This window comes from Podarcis muralis, chromosome 12 (assembly GCF_964188315.1).
Source record: "Podarcis muralis chromosome 12, rPodMur119.hap1.1, whole genome shotgun sequence".
NCBI classification, from domain to species: Eukaryota; Metazoa; Chordata; class Lepidosauria; order Squamata; family Lacertidae; genus Podarcis; species Podarcis muralis.
In genome coordinates this window covers 19,639,184-19,655,578 of record NC_135666.1, presented here as the reverse complement: position 1 = coordinate 19,655,578, position 16,395 = coordinate 19,639,184, and the positions used below count along the sequence as shown (strand labels likewise).

Here is a 16,395-nt window from a genome sequence, read left to right as displayed (position 1 = left end):
ATTATATCAGAAAGTCAAATAAATAAAAATTATTTTAAAAACTCAAAAACAAAACACATATTAGGTATAATATAAAAAAATAATAATTTTTTTTTCTTTCCAGTAGCACCTTAAAGACCAACTAAGTTAGTTCTTGGTATGAGCTTTCGTGTGCATGCACACTTCTTCAGATACACTGAAACAGAAGTTGCCAGATTTCAGTGTATCTGAAGAAGTGTGCATGCACACGAAAGCTCATACCAAGAACTAACTTAGTTGGTCTTTAAGGTGCTACTGGAAAGAAAAAAAATTTTTTGTTTTGACTATGGCAGACCAACACGGCTACCTATCTGTAACTAGGTATAATATAGTTATAGATATATTGGTGTACATTAGTGCCACTGGTAGCTGATGATACATTCCAGGGTCCAGACTCTTTCCCCAGAGGCACAGGGCATAAGGAACTACAGATGGATGCATAATCTTCCTGATGGAAAAATATGCTAACCCATGATCTGCAGAGCCCCAGGCAGTTAGTGAAATAGTCCATATTCTAGGCTTTCTTCACCACAGGGGCGGGGGTGGGGGCAGATAAATTCAGATGGGCTGGCTTTTGTTCTGTGATGCTATTAGCTACAAGGACATTTGAAACCATTTTTCAATAGGTTATTGTGTGTGTGTGTGTGTGTGTGTGTGTGTGTGTGTGTTTGCAGAAGAAGAATTAGAAGAATTGGCTATGAAGAAGACACAGTTGCTGCAAAAGTTGGAATCCAATCAGAGACTACTAGAAGAAGCTGAAGTTCTTGAAGCTGCTCAGCCAGGCACAATCAATAGTATGTATACAGTGATTTCTCATGATTTCTGTTAGTCTAAAACATATATAAGTCAGGATTACAGCTAACCCAGGCCCTGTAGACATGGAGAAACCCACACCAGTCCAAAGAGGTGCTTGGCCACCCAAATGATCTTATTCCAAGCCCTGCCTTGATCTGTCCCCCATTGCCCCTTCAGGAGCAAAGGTCCCAGTGGGCCAGATGCTCCAAAACGGCTGTCCTTCCTCAGAGCAAGGCATTTTGGTTGAGGTAGGCATAGAGAGTGCCTGTTCTCCTGTGATTTTGCTGTAACAGCAGCAAACAATATTTAAACTGTCAATCTTTTGGGACTCATGGGCACATTTCCAAATCTGTGTAAACGGTTGTGGGCACAACCACAGAATGATTGCTGTGCAAGCCTGCCTAGTCACAAAGTACAATAATAAAGGCGTGTATTACCGGTAATTATTTGGCCAAATTTATTTTTTAAGCAAGCAAGTTTGATCAGTTAGATCTTGTAATTCTTGCATATTATACATTTCCTGATTCACACTGCAAATCCATATGTTACTCATCTCAACCTAAACAAGACTACCACTTTGTTCCTCCAAATAGCTCTCACACACATATGGAATCCTTGCATTGGTTCCATCCTCTCCATCACTCCTCACAGAAGTATTCTCCCAAAAGCAACTACAGTGGTACCTCGGGTTACATACGCTTCAGGTTACATACGCTTCAGGTTACAGACTCTGCTAAACCAGAAATAGTGCTTCAGGTTAAGAACTTTGCTTCAGGATGAGAACAGAAATTGGGCTCTGGTGGCGTGGCGGCAGCAGGAGGCCCCATTAGCTAAAGTGGTGCTTCAGGTTAAGCACAGTTTCAGGTTAAGTACGGACCTCCAGAATGAATTAAGTACTTAACCCGAGGTACCACTGTATTGCCTGCTCACCCTCTCACCACCTCTTTTTTCAAACCAATTGAGGTCTTGCAGAGCTGGAGAAGGGAGAGGTGAATGCATTGCTGGATGAAAATTAACAGTTTGGGAAGGGATGTTGGAAGATCAGCTGTGCGCTGCAGGCTTTTGAGTTGTTTTCCTCCTGCCTTGCTGTTTTTTATTGATTGCCTCTCCGTTTGGTGTTTTCACTTTGTGCACCATTATGAAGCTTGACAACAATAGTGCTATTGTTTGCTTTAAAAAAAACCCACAACCCTAAACAGGTCTAATAAGTACAGTGGTGCCCCGCAAGACGAATGCCTCGCAAGACGGAAAACCCGCTAGACGAAAGGGTTTTCCGTTTTTGAGTTGCTTCGCAAGACGATTTTCCCTATGGGCTTGCTTCGCAAGACGAAACGTCTTGCTAGTCTTGCGATTTCCCCCCCCGCTCCCCCCCTTTTTCTAAGCCGCTAAGCCGCTAATAGCCTTTTAGCAGCTAAGCCGCTAAGCCTTTAATAGCTGCTAAGCCGCTAAGCCGCTAATAGCGCTAATCCGCTTAGCCGCTAATAGGGTTGCTTCGCAAGACGAAAAAACCGCTAGACGAAGAGAATCGTGGAACGGATTATTTTCGTCTTGCGAGGCACCACTGTATAGGCACTGCAAAGCAGGGTGGGGAATGGCTGAGACAGGGCTGGCCCTGGATGTTTTGTTGCTGCAGGGAAACTTGAAAATGTCTCCCACCCACTGCCTCTTCCTCTGCAGCCACTGCTGCCTAGAGATAGCTTGGAAAGTAAAGGGAAGCTGGAGAGGAGCAGGTGGTGGCAGCAAGTGCCTGACAATGACCAGCAGCGTGCACCTGGCAGCAGCAAGGGGCACAGCAGTGGCCAGATGTAAGCACCTTGTGGCAATGAGCAGCAAGTGTGCTGTGTGCTTCCCTGAGGTGACTGCTCACTGTGCCTCATGGGTGGGCCGGCCCTGGATCAAGACATTTGCTTTCTTCTCTAGAGTGTGTGCATGTTACAATATCAGTTGCTACAGTTGAATCCAAGGGTGGGGGAAGATCAGGACATAGGGTGGAAATTTTGTGCTTTGATTTCCCACCAGAAACTCAATATTCCAAAACCTATGCTGGTTAATTACAAATAGCTGCCACTGCCAAGCAGCAAAGTCTGCAGTTCCATGCCTCTGTGGCTTTGCCTTCATGGCTTCCTTCTTCCAGTCCTTTCCTCTCACATGTTCACTAGTCGTCTGAGTGAGAGATACCAGCTACTCACCTCCCGCTTGCTCTGTGCAACCACACCCCGACCATCACAATTGGTTGAGGTCAGCCATAAGCAATACTCCACCAAGTCCCAAATATGTGTCCTGCTGGGTAAAAAATGGAGCATAGGGCCTTGCCTGAAGCAACACCTTGCCTGAAACACTTTTACACAGGAAAAAAATACCCTTTCCCTGGGAGAAAGATGGGCTTGCTCAGGGATGGAGGCAACTGGCAGAACTGATTGGGGGAAGAAAAGTGTGCATTCTTAGCACAGAGGTCAAACTGACCTCTGGTGGGAAGCAAGTATGCCTTGCACAGGCAGTGACCATTTTAGGCACGTCCAATATGTGTGCAACCACACACGCATGCATCGCACTGAGCCTGAAAGTGACCCAAAAAATCACAAAAAGGTGTGGGGCGGGGGTGGAATTAGGTGTTTGCAGGCTTTTTCAATGGTGTTCCAAATTTCAAACACACAGTTCCTTGGAATGTAACCCCCATGTAAACTGGGAGTTGCCTATACTGCAGGTTGCGACTGGAGGGTGCAGTGGGCTCTGGAAGGATGCTGCCTCTGCCCTCATTGAGGAGCTTCCACTGCTTAAACAATCAGGACTTAAAGCCTTCTAGACTGCACCAGAACCTAATCACCAAGCTCTAATATGCTACATGATATCAATAAATGCCATTGCTTGTTTTTGTATGTCATTATAAAGAAAAAGGAAAAAGAAAAAGAAAAAGCAAGCTCCCTGTCAGGTTTTGTATGATATCTGCACTTTCCAGGATATGTTCCAGGATATGTTCTATGTAAGAGTTAGCTCTCTGTGCAATATGATGAAAAAAAATGCTGCACTGTGTTATAGAATTTCTGTCTGCATTACTGTGATAGTGCTAAGCATTCCTATTTAAAATGGTTAGATAATTTTGTATACTAATTGCACTTTGTAATGTTTTTATTTCAATTGCATTAATAGTGTGTTATGAATTGGCCTGAAATTTTTTTGTAGAGCATAAACTAAAGGAGGTAACTGAGGAAAGAAAACGTTTGACTGCAGAACTAGAAGAAATTCTACACAAGATGGTACTAAAAGATGTACAGCTTCAGGTTTCAAAACCACCTGGTAAATACTGATTAAATTACACTTGTAGGTGCTTAAGTATTTTATGTTGATTTAATCCACGATATTAACTTTTAAAGATATTTACGTACTTAAGATACTTTGGTGGACAATTGGCATACAAATATTGTAAATAGATAAAAGGTCAACTTTTGTATTTTCAGGCGCCCTACAATTTTTGACACTTTCAGAAGAATTTCAGTTAGCCTTTACCCCTTGCTTTAAAAGCTGCAAGGATGGATGAAATTTGTCTTGTTACAAAAGAAGCAAGTTTTTACATTTGAATATGTTTCTTCATTTTATGTGAAAATGGGTGATATCCAAGTTCATCACACTCTGAGTAGGGACGCGGGTGGCGCTGTGGGTAAAAGCCTCAGCGCCTAGGGCTTGCCGATCGAAAGGTCGGCGGTTCGAATCCCCGCGGCGGGGTGCGCTCCCGTTGTTCGGTCCCAGCGCCTGCCAACCTAGCAGTTCGAAAGCACCCCTGGGTGCAAGTAGATAAATAGGGACCGCTTACTAGCGGGAAGGTAAACGGCGTTTCCGTGTGCGGCTCTGGCTCGCTAGAGCAGCGATGTCACGCTGGCCACGTGACCCGGAAGTGTGTCCGGACAGCACTGGCCCCCGGCCTCTTGAGTGAGATGGGCGCACAACCCTAGAGTCTGTCAAGACTGGCCCGTACGGGCAGGGGTACCTTTACCTTTACCTTTTATGTTTCTTCATTTTATGTGAAAATGGGTGATCATAGAATCATAGAATCATAGAGTTGGAAGAGACCACAAGGGCCATTGAGTCCAACCCCCTGCCAAGCAGGATATCCAAGTTCATCATACTCTGAGTAGATCCATTGAAATGAAGGGACTTCGGTGAGTCTACTTTGAGTATACCTTAGTTGGATATCATCCTCACTTAGCAGTTAGGACATTTTTTTCAAGAGATAATTCTAAAATATTCCTATTCATAGAGAAGGAATTATATAAACTGTCAGAGTGGAAGCAACATTTATTGGACAGTTTGGAATCCAACCTGAAAGAGCTAGAAGAAGCTTGGGCTCTTGCAGCTACCCAACCAGGCCCTAGCAGTGGTATGTATATGATTATTTTTGCTGCTAGTTCTGTTAATATCTTAAAGATACAAACCTGAAATGCAATGTCCTTCTATTTCAGTAGATATTATCTACTGATACAGATATTCAGTACTCTGCTGTTCTACAACTCAGACGGAACAGCTATGATGAACAGTCAAATATTTTAGAAAGTTCAAGAATCTAGTTGGCTTTGTAAGTCTCTAGGAATAGAACCTATTGTTTTCCATCCTGACAGGGACGTTAGAATGTAGAAATCTGTGTCTTCAAAAGGTAATACTGACCATCGTGACCTTTGAGTTCTTTCTCCTTCTGTTGAACATTAGACATTCACATTCCTTTATTATATGGAAAGCACATAACATATTAAGTACAAAAAGACATGACAACAACAGTGAAAATGGTGCTTACTTGAGTGGGTAGGTAATGAGATTAATCTACAGCTGGGCAAAAAGAAGAGCACAGTTTCAGCCAAAATTAAACCATTCTTAGTCCAATTGGCAATTCTACTCCAGTTGTCCTTTCTTATGAATACATAAAATCACTGCTGATTAATGATAGAGGTTTTTTTTACTCACTATCTTTCAGCTTGGGTTTGCAACACTGCTTGTGTTATTTCATATTTAACAGAGTTGAATGGTAACTTGAGACATTTTAAACATTCAAATGATTTTTGTTGAGGAAAAATGAGGTAACAGTCAAACACAGAAAAAATACTTAATGCAGCAACTTCAGAAAGACAAATGGTCGTTAGGTTTAAATGTATTGCATTTATGTAATATAATATTAATTGTATTATCTAATATTAAAGTTCATGCCAACATCCTTAGTAATATCCTTAAAGTGTTTCTAAACAAATTGTGGAAAATTGTCATGTAGATAATCTATTAAAGAAGTTAAATGAGGAAAGAAAGACTTTGATTGAAAACCTGGAAAGAGTTGTGGAAGATTCACAGAAAATGAAATCTCGTCTTTCTGAGACAGGTGGAGTAATAAGACCCATTGGTGAGTACATAATAAATGTGTTTGTACATAATCACAAGTATTATAACTATAGTAATCAAAACAATCTAGAGATTATTATGTATTGAAATATTGCCACGAACATAATATTATGTACTGTCATTGTACTCTATATATAATCTCAGAAACTACTTTTCACAATTTATGATCTCCTATGATTCTAGCTGTAAAAATAACATTTAAAACTATGTTTTAATTTTTAAAAACATCTTCATTTCTAGAAAGGGATTTAAGTCATCTTTTACAGAAGAAAAAACTGTTTTTGGAACGCTTGGAATCAAATCTCAAAAACTGGCTAGAAGCACAAACACTTGCAGCTACTCAACCAAGCAGTATCAATGGTAGGTATATCATATGTTTAAATATCATCATAATCTTGTGTGTATGCCGTCTTTCCATAGTTAAAACCATGCTCAAGGTTGCTTACACAAATGTTGCAAAAGTACTCAAAACAATAAATAGAACACATCAAAAAGTACACAAACAAATGGAACCATTTTGGTTCAACCTGTGCATGAGCCTGCTGTTGGTTCTGGTTACTGTTGTTTCTGATCTAGGAGGCAGAGAGTGGCTTCTCTCCCAGAAGAAAGCTCTAGGGCACGGGTGTCAAACACAAGGTCTGCGGGCCGAATCTGGCCCGCCAGACCTCGTCATGTGGCCCGTGTAGCCGCCGCCGGCCGCCAGCCTTCACCTTTTATTCTGGCTTTTTTTTTTTGACACAAGTAAGCCGCCTCTTCAGTGCATGCGCGGCAGCCTACAAGCCAGAGAACGTCTGCCCTCTAGCGGCGCCGGCCGTTCTACACAGGAAACCTCCACTTTACATGCATTCAGGAAACCTCCACTTGTTTTTATATTGAGTCCTACAGATACAACCGGCCCTTTGAGGGTGACCAAACTGCTGATGCGGCCCCCGATGAATTTGAGTTTGACACCCCTGCTCTAGGGGATCTGGCTCATAGGCAGCTGTTGTAGGAGGTGTAATCCCAATTGTCTGCAATGCCCTCAGGAATGCCCAGTGAAGAGACATTCACGAAATAATAAACTTCTGTTTCCACCCCCAGAATATGCCTATTGACCAAATGTATTTAAAATATATATTTATAAACATTTTTTTACAATAAAAGTTGTCATTTTATCCGGGACTGTTATTTAAAACTGAGGTTGTAAGTGAATTATTCTACCTTTCTCAGTTTTATATGCAACAGCTAACATGTTCCTTTTTAGATATGGCTGTCTTTATTCTAGAACAAATGAGAATGAAGAGAAAGCATCACTGACAGTACAAGAGAAACAAGCAACACAAAAATCACCCACCCCAACTTCGAATTTGGTTGCTAACTTCTTTCCCCTTGAGGAATATTTGTGCCTCAGTTGTACTTGCTTGCAACAGTATTGCTATTGCACGGTAGAGAAGAATTATTTATTCCAAAAGACAAATGACACCTTGCAGGATAATCATCTTGCAGTTTGAAGGCTATGTTAAGAAATACATTTCTATTGTTGCTAAAACCTTCTTCCTCCCCGTTTTTTGTAGAGAAAAAATTTCAACACCTCACTGAACAAAGAAGGCTTTTGGCTGCAGGCCTGGAAGCAATTATTCAAGATATACAAAATATACAGGATACTGATTCAGAAAAACAAATGAAAGACAGAGGTGAATATAGAATATGTGACATATTTAATTGCAGAATCCATTCTTTCATTAGTGGAGGTAATTATTGAAGGTTACAGTGTCACTTTGTGATTGAAGGCAGGTGAAGTGGGCAGCTCCCAGAATCCAGTTCAATTTCCTGCTTTTGTTGAAATGGTTGCATTTATATCTAGCTCCCTCTTTACTTAGGCTATTTCTATTTCCTTTTCAAATTTTTCCTTAGCTTGTTCCTCTTGTTCTTCCATTTTCCCACCACACTACTCTTTCTCTGGAACTGCTTGTGGTTTGCCTCAGTGTATCTTCTCCACCCTTACCCCTCTGCTCTTCCTCTTTTCTCTGAGAAGCCCTCTGATTTCTGTTTTTCCATGGCTCTCTTGCCCCGTTTCTTTCAAAACTCAGAATCAAGAATAAAGAAATCTCTCTCTCCCTCCCTCCCTCTCTCTCTCTGGCCCTCCTTCCTACCTTAGCCATTTTAGCAGAAGGAAGGATAGCATGTGTGATGGTTTTTTCCGCTGTACCTAACCTCTCTCTTATCTGTGAATCCTGAATGTGAGAGTAGGGAGTGGAGTGAAGGTTCATAAGTAGAAGAGCAAATCTCTCATCCATTATTCCTACTTTGTTCCTTTAGTATGCAGAGTTTGGGGGGCAGTTGGTATTAACAACAACCTTGCTGAGCCCCCTTCTGCACCTTCTAAGGGAGCAGCAGTAATAGTTGAACCAAAGCCTTCTGTGAAATCACTTCCAGTTCCCAGTCCTTTCAAAACCATAACCAAGGCTGAATAGTACTCCCCTTTATTAGTCTGTTTCTATGGCTGACAAATTTGGTAATTTAGAGTTCGAATTTATGGACATGCTGAAGCTTCCGGCCATTGACACACTTGTTTCTTAATTCATTGCCTAAAGCAGTGTTTCCCAACCTTGGGCCTCCAGCTGTTTTTGAACTACAATTCCCATCATCCCTGACCACTGGTCTTGCTAGCTAGGGATGATGGGAGTTGTAGTCCAAAAACAGCTGGAGGCCCAAGGTTGGGAAACACTGGCCTAAAGGAATTTCTCCTGCCTAAATATGAGGATGCCCAACTTCTACTGAGAGGAGGCTGGACTTGCTCTCTGCAGGTTTCATGAGACAGCAGCCCTAACCATGTATACTTCTTGCTTTGCTTCTATGTTAACTTGAGCTTCCCTAATATGGCTGGATGACCTCCTTGGCAATCCTCATCAGGACCAGCCCATCCTCAAGATATACAGAGCAACAGCTTTTATGGATGATGCCACACTTGGCAGCACACAATTTGCAGCTCACTCTCTGGTGTCAGAAGGAGAACCTATGGTTGAAGCACTGGGATGCTGATACCACAGCTAGAGTTGACTTATGGGGCAAATTTTCAGGGAATATGCCCTTAAAGATGGCTTAGTTAAATCTTGCAACAGAAGGAGGTTCTTGTCTTTTCTTGCCTGGAGAGCTATTTCTTTTGTTGTTTTCCTTCATATGACGTTCATGGCTTTTGTCCACGGGGCATGGATTCCATACCCAACCACTCTTGCTGAAACTAATCTTACTGCTCTGCAAGGCCCCAGCAAGATCCTAACACTGGTAGAGGGTAGACCCCCTCTAAAGGGGGTCACAGCAATGATGCTAGTCTGCATCCAGTGGGAGGTAGTCTTCAAATGTCTGGCAAGCCCAAGACCTCAGACAGATGGGTACTCAACTTCAGGGCTACAGGATTTATTTTCTAGCCCATCGCCAGCACCTTGCTTTGTACAATCTCTGGTTTCCAAATGACCAAAGAAGGAATGCCACCCAGCACCTTCGGAACATGGCAGAAATTGCGCCAGTTACTTCAGGGGGAGTCCTTCTTCAACATCTAATGGTGCTGAAGTCTCTAAGGCAGCTACATAAGCATCACCTAGCTCCTTTACTAGAAACTACAGAATTGACCCAGAAATCGTAGATCCTGCCCAACATAGGGAAGCTTAATATCACCCCTAAATCTCATAAATAACTACATAAATAAAAATAAAGATGACCTTCTACAGCAACACGAGAAAGAATTGCTGGTTCCTATCTGAATGGTAATTCTGTGTTGCTTGCAAAGGTCATGAGACCTCACCCTAGTTTCTTGACCGCTTCATTTAAGTTACCTAGTTTTTAAGTTTTCTAAAAAAATATGTAAAATGTTTAGAATTCTAAACATTTTTATTAGGGAGGGAGGTATTTTCTTCCTCTTTTCTGTGTTTTGTCTTGTGCAGCTGATTTGTTTGAGCTTGATAAGGATGCAAATAGGATTCTGGAAGCTGCCTACTTCTATCAAATTCTCTTTCCTGCCTTCAACTACAAGGTGGTGCCTACAGAACTGCCATTCAGATAAGAACTAACGGTTCTTTATCACAGCTAAATGTCACTCTGCATCTCATATAATTCAAGTAGCAGAGAAGCATGTAAAACAATTTTTTTAGCTATTAATTGCTTTTTTGTGTTAAATTTTTTTATTGATTCATTTCAAAAGAAAAGTGCAAATATAACCAAAATAAAGAAAACATAGAATCAAAAATGTAAACCATAAAGCATCACAGCCTATAAGGACAAACATACAAAGATATAACACATATCCAAAGGGATAATAAAGTATTAACTCCTACACAGGTTCCCATTGCAAATAATAAAAATATATAAAAGTATTCTCCACCATTGAGTTCTATAATTATTAAGCATAAAGGTTCTATATAGTCTTACGTGAGCCAGACATTTGCATATCCTCATGGTACTGAGTGACCATGTGCCTCAATAGTTGTATAAGAAATAAAATAATGTCATATATTCTAAAGAAACCATTCATTTGAGGTCTGTCCTTTAGATATTTTTAGTTTGTGAGAGATGTTTTCAAGAAAGGCAATTTGCCAAACTTCAGCTAATATTTGTAAAATATTTCTTTGTAGAAATGGCTTTGAAACAACTACATGAAAAAAAGAAAGTGTTTTTGGAAAATTTGAGAACAAATTTTAGACAACTGCAAGAAGCCAAGGCTCTTGCAGCTGCCGAGCCAGGTGGTATCAGTGGTAAGTATTTTACTGGGCAATCCAAGTCATGGGAATGTGTCAAACAGCTCAGCCACCAGTGATCCACCAACTTAATAACCACAGCATCCAAACAGCATTTGGTGGAGTAGTCACTAGCACAACATGCCTATGACTGTATGATATCCACATGCTGCTCTGTGTTGCTTCTGCCCAGCCTCCAGCCAACTCTGCCCCTCCAGTCCACCCTTTCATTACTGCTGTAACTTTCCATTTATTCTCTGCACACTTCCTTCCTGCCCAGTATACTGCCAAAACACTCCTCTCTCTACCACTACTATGTCCTGGCAACCACTACTGCACACAGGCACTGTTGTCGGAGTCCATTATCGCCCTTGTCACCTCTTGAACTTTGACTCCTACTTGTTTGCTGTCTGGTTCCCCACCCTTTGGTTACCCCAAGGCTGAGCTACCCTTCCACTGGTGTTGTGCCAGGTAGCCTAACCGCAACTGCTGAGCCAGGGTTTCTCTCCCTCCCTTGCTGCCTGTGAACTTTGCCTCTGTGCAATATCGTTTGCAGTATGTCTTGATTTGTGTGTGAAGAGTAGTAGTGGCAGTTGGGGGGTCTCCATCCCAGTGGAGCAGTGTTGGGCCACACCAACACAGGATTGCATGGGGAGCCAGAGCAGTTGTAGCTCATCCGGGGTATTTGCCAGTGCTGCCAGCTCTCCATGTGAGGGGTTATTATCTATTATTTATCTATTAAATTTGTATATGGCTCTTTGTATATGGCTGGAAAGCCCACCACCTGTCCTCTTGACCCGTGCCCATCATGGCTGATTAGTGTCCAGACGAGGTGCGGGCCCCCCTGGGGGATATCATCAATTTGTCCCTTGGCACCGGGATATTCCCAGGGGAACTGAAGGAGGCAGTGGTGCGTCCGCTCTTAAAGAAAACATCATTAGATCCCTTAGATCTATCCAATTACCGCTCGGTTTCGAATCTTCCATTCCTGGGTAAGGTGATTGAGAGAGCGGTTGCTGAACAGCTTGGTAGGTTTCTGGATGAAACATCGGCTCTGGATCCATTCCAGTCCGGCTTCCGCGCTGGTCATGGGACCGAGACGGCTCTGGTCGCCCTAACAGATGATCTCCGCAGGCAGCTGGATCGAGGCGGGTCGGGGCTGCTGATTCTTCTAGATCTGTCAGCAGCCTTCGACATGGTCGATCACGAACTCCTGGACCACCGCCTTGCTGACGTGGGGATCCAGGGCACAGTCCTTCAATGGCTGCGCTCGTTTCTCTCTGGTCGGGGACAGAGGGTGGCGCTTGGGGGGAATTGTCATCGCGCCACTCCTTGGTGTGTGGAGTGCCTCAGGGTGCGATACTCTCCCTGATGCTTTTCAACATCTTTATGCGCCCCCTCGCCCAGCTTGTCCGGAGTTTTGGGCTGGGTTGCCATCAGTATGCCGATGACACCTGTCAGGGGTTCAGGAGCAGAGGCAAGGGCAAGGGAGGAAACAGAGAGCGAAGGGGAGGAGGCAGAAGAAAGGATGAGCGATGACGACGACCCGAGATCTCCGAGTCTCTCCAGTGAGTCGGAGGATTCACAGAAAGGAGCACCAGTGGCCAAAGCAAGGGGGGAGTTTAGGGGGGCACCCCAGGGAGATAGAGCCAGAGGGGAATCAGAGGAGAGCAGTTGGAGATCGGGTCCAGCGTCACCGCCAGAGAGCAGGGAAGAGGAAAGGAGCCAGGGGGCAAGCGCTGGCAGCTCACAGCAGGAGGGAGGGCACGAGTCAGGGGTGGCCACACCTCCATCTGGGAGCGAAGAAACGGTTAGACGGAAGGTGGAAGGTTGGGCGCGCGCGCCAAGTTCAAATGCACAGGAAGGAGGCGCAGTAGGCAGCCCGGAAAGAGAGCCGGGTCCTAAAGCCCGGCGCAAGGAGACAGGAGAGTCCGGGGGGTCAGCGTCCGAAGAATCCCGGAAGGAAGAGACCCAGGGGGGCAGAGGGACCCAGAGAAGAACAGTCAGGCGGAAAAGGTGGAGCAGGGCTAGGATATTAAGTTGGTGTACGAGGGGCGGAGATTCAGACGGAGCTTCGCCGATCTAGCTACTAGACGTAGGGTTGCACGCAGCAGCTTGAGAATGGAAACTGTAACTCAATAAAGACTTTTACTTAGTGACCGTTGGCTAGCGTGATCCTCTGTGAGCTAGGATCTTGAAGCAACCCTGACAGTAAGCTCCGTCTCCCGTATTGTGGGCATCTACAGCCTCGAGGAGAGGAGAGAAGCAGGTGCCTACTAGTGAGCTCACGAACGGCAGCCGACATGACGGCTGAACAGCAGATAGCGGAACTCAGAGAAGCAGTGTCACAGCTGAATGCCGAGGCTCTCGCATCCAGGAAGAGAGAGGAGGACGCAGCTGCCGCCTACAGGGATCTCCAGGTCAGGTTGGAAGTGCTTACGAAGCAAGGGCAACAGACACCCAAACCAGAGGGGATTGGGTTGGGGAGACGCACAGGCGGTCTGGTCTCTCACTTCGATGGGAACCTGCAACAGTATCCCAATTTCAAAGCAGACGTACTGTGTGCACTGCAACTGCTGAGTAAAGATTTTAGAGATGAGCAAGAGAAAGTGGGGTTCATCATGTCTTATTTGCATGGGGATGCCAGAGCATGGCTGCGCAATTTATGGAGGGATAACGATCCGGCGCTCCAAAATGCGAATGCCTTTATTAAAGCGATGGATGCGTGTTTTTTATCAAGCATTGACGTGGATCTTGCTCGGCAACAGATTCATGGACTGAAGCAGGGAAGGGCCAGCGTACGGCAGTACCATGCCCGCTTTTTCGCCTTGGCCAGTGCCCTAGAATGGGACAGAGATGCGACCCCTGTAAGAGACCTTTTCTGGGAGGGACTAAACAGCTCTGTAAAAGATGAGATTGCGAGGGGGGAGAGACCCCGGACCACCCAGGAGGTCGTGCAGAGGGCGCTGGCAGTGGGGGTACGGCTGGAAGGACGTCCGTGGAGCAGGGACGAAGGGCGTGGAGGGCGCGAACCAGCCAGGGGCTCCTCCTTCTTTCCCAGAGAAGCAGCACGTACGCAATCCACGCCTCCGCCAGGGGGAGGAGCTGAACCGATGGAGGTTGGAGGTGCCAGGGCTCAGTCAGCAACCAGAGCCCTAGCACCAGCAGCAGTGAAAGCGAAGCCTCCTAGAGGGAACAGGAAGTGTTACGTCTGTGAGGAGCCAGGGCATATGGCGAAAGAGTGTCCCCAGAGGCTCCACAAGCTCACTGCAGCCTCAGCAATGGCGACTGCAGCAACGCAGCAAGGAGAACCACAGCAGGGAAACGACGCTGTCTGGCTGGAGGAAGAGGCACTGGGGCCCAGCCAGACGTATTAATGATGCAGTCCCCAGAGATTTTACAGCCCGTGAACCCCCTCCCGCCCAAACCAGTGGTGAGGCTCACCGCGTCGCTCCAGCTGCCCAATGGCATCACCATGGACGTGCCAATCACCATTGACTCAGGCAGCAATGCGGACTTTATGGGGCAGGACTTCGTCAACCAGCATGCTATACAGTTGCTGCCGGCCACACTGCCCCTGCAGGTGGTCACGGTGGATGGCAGGGAGCTGCTAGGAGGGCAAGTGGTGCAGCAGACGCCACCGATGGTGATGCGACTTGGGAATCACCAAGAAGTCATCAGCTTTAACGTCACTCAATTGTCGGACACGCCCATTGTGTTGGGCATGAGTTGGCTGGACAAACACAGCCCAACGCTGGCTTGGTACCAGAGGCAGCTGACCTTCGGCTCTTCCTTTTGTGCTGAACACTGCATCGTGCCCAGGCAGGAAGGAGAGGAAGAGGAGTCACAGCTACTGCTAGGCACGCTGCAAGCGATTCCCCACAAGTACGCAGAATTTTTGGAAGTTTTCTGCGAGAAGGAGGCAGACAGGCTACCCCCTCACAGGCCATATGACTGCAAGATTGACCTACTGCCAGGGGCGGCGCTGCCTAAGGGGAGACTGTATTCCATGTCAGAGGACGAGCTGCAAGAACTCAAGGAGTTCATAGATCATAATTTGGAGCGCGGTTTCATCCGAGAGTCCAAGGCGGTGGGAGGCAGCCCGGTGTTCTTCGTTAAGAAGCGGGATACGCCCCAAAAGAGGCTCGTAGTGGATTACAGGATCTTGAACAGTGTGACTAAGCCGTCGGACTTCCCCATGCCCCGAATTGACGACCTCCTCGCAAAGGTGCGGAAGGGCAGAGTGTTCACCAAATTGGATCTGCGAGGTGCGTACAACCTCATTCGCATGCGGGAGGGAGACGAGTGGAAAACAGCCATGTTCACGCCACTGGGGACCTACGAATATAGAGTTATGCCTTTTGGATTGCAAAATGGCTCCCACGTTTTTCAAGCATTCATGCATCACGTGTTGGCGGGACTCCTCTACAAGACGTGCGTCTGTTTCTTAGATGACATCCTGATCTTTTCGGAGTCGCAACAGGAGCATGACAAACACGTCAAGGAAGTACTGAACAGGCTGAAGCACCATAGGCTCTACGCCAAGCTGGAGAAGTGCCAATTTGACGTGACGGAGGTGGATTTTCTGGGCTACAAGCTGTCTGACAAGGGGCTCGCCATGGACAGCGCCAAGGTTCGAGCGGTGTTGGATTGGAAGAGCCCGCGCAACCGGAAGGAGGTCCAACGGTTTGTCGGCTTTGCGAACTTCTATCGCAAGTTTATCAAGGGCTTCGCTATGCAGACGGCGGCCATCACTGACACGCTTAGCTCCAAGAAAAAGAAGTTCATTTGGACAGAGCAGGCGGAACAGTCCTTTCAGGCACTCAAGCGTCTCTTCGCGTCGGAAGAGCAGCTGCTTCATGTCAACCCCAGCAAGCCGATGAGGGTGGAAACTGACGCCTCGGACAGAGCCGTGGGGGCGGTCCTGCTGCAGAAAGACCCGCAGGGGGTGTGGCGACCGGGAGCGTTTTACTCCAGGAAGCTCAGCAAGTCCGAGCAGAACTACACCATATGGGACAGGGAGTTGCTGGCCATTCATGCAGCGTTCAAGGCGTGGAGGCACTTTCTGATCGGCGCCAAGCACACGGTGCAGGTTTGCACGGACCACAAGAACCTAGAGCACTGGCGCACGGCACAGTTCCTGAACCAGAGGCAGATACGTTGGGCTGAGTTCTTTGCGAACTTCGACTTCCGAATAGAGTATGTCCCGGGGGACACCAACATCATGGCGGACGCTCTCTCCCGCAAGCCACAGTATCTGGAGGAAGCAACGCCAGCGGCCGCCATGCACATCTTCGCACCAACAGTGTGGGCGTGCGCCGCGGCAACCGTGGATCTGGAGGCGGTGCGACGAGCGTTGCAAGGGGACTCCTTCGCGCAAGCAAAGATCTCAGAGGTGCAAAGGGGCAAAGCAGCGGCCGACGGTTTCCAGCTAAGAGATGGATTGCTCATCCGTAAAGGGGCCATCTACGTGCCGGGAGACGAACTTCGCGCCAAG

At 46.1% G+C, this 16,395-nt stretch overlaps 1 protein-coding gene across 9 annotated transcripts in view; it reads left to right on the top strand.

Annotated features, from left to right (window-relative positions):
• The window catches only part of CCDC7 (coiled-coil domain containing 7), a 164,459-nt gene that overhangs the window by 105,851 nt on the left and 42,213 nt on the right, over window positions 1–16,395 (top strand). For all 9 annotated transcript variants that reach the window (XM_077936777.1, XM_077936780.1, XM_077936778.1 and 6 more), the window contains exons 59-65: window positions 693–812; window positions 3,994–4,107; window positions 5,066–5,185; window positions 6,065–6,190; window positions 6,430–6,549; window positions 7,743–7,862; window positions 10,797–10,916. In XM_077936777.1, coding sequence (XP_077792903.1) covers window positions 693–812; window positions 3,994–4,107; window positions 5,066–5,185; window positions 6,065–6,190; window positions 6,430–6,549; window positions 7,743–7,862; window positions 10,797–10,916 — 840 coding nt within the window. The remainder of the gene's footprint in view (window positions 1–692; window positions 813–3,993; window positions 4,108–5,065; window positions 5,186–6,064; window positions 6,191–6,429; window positions 6,550–7,742; window positions 7,863–10,796; window positions 10,917–16,395) is intronic.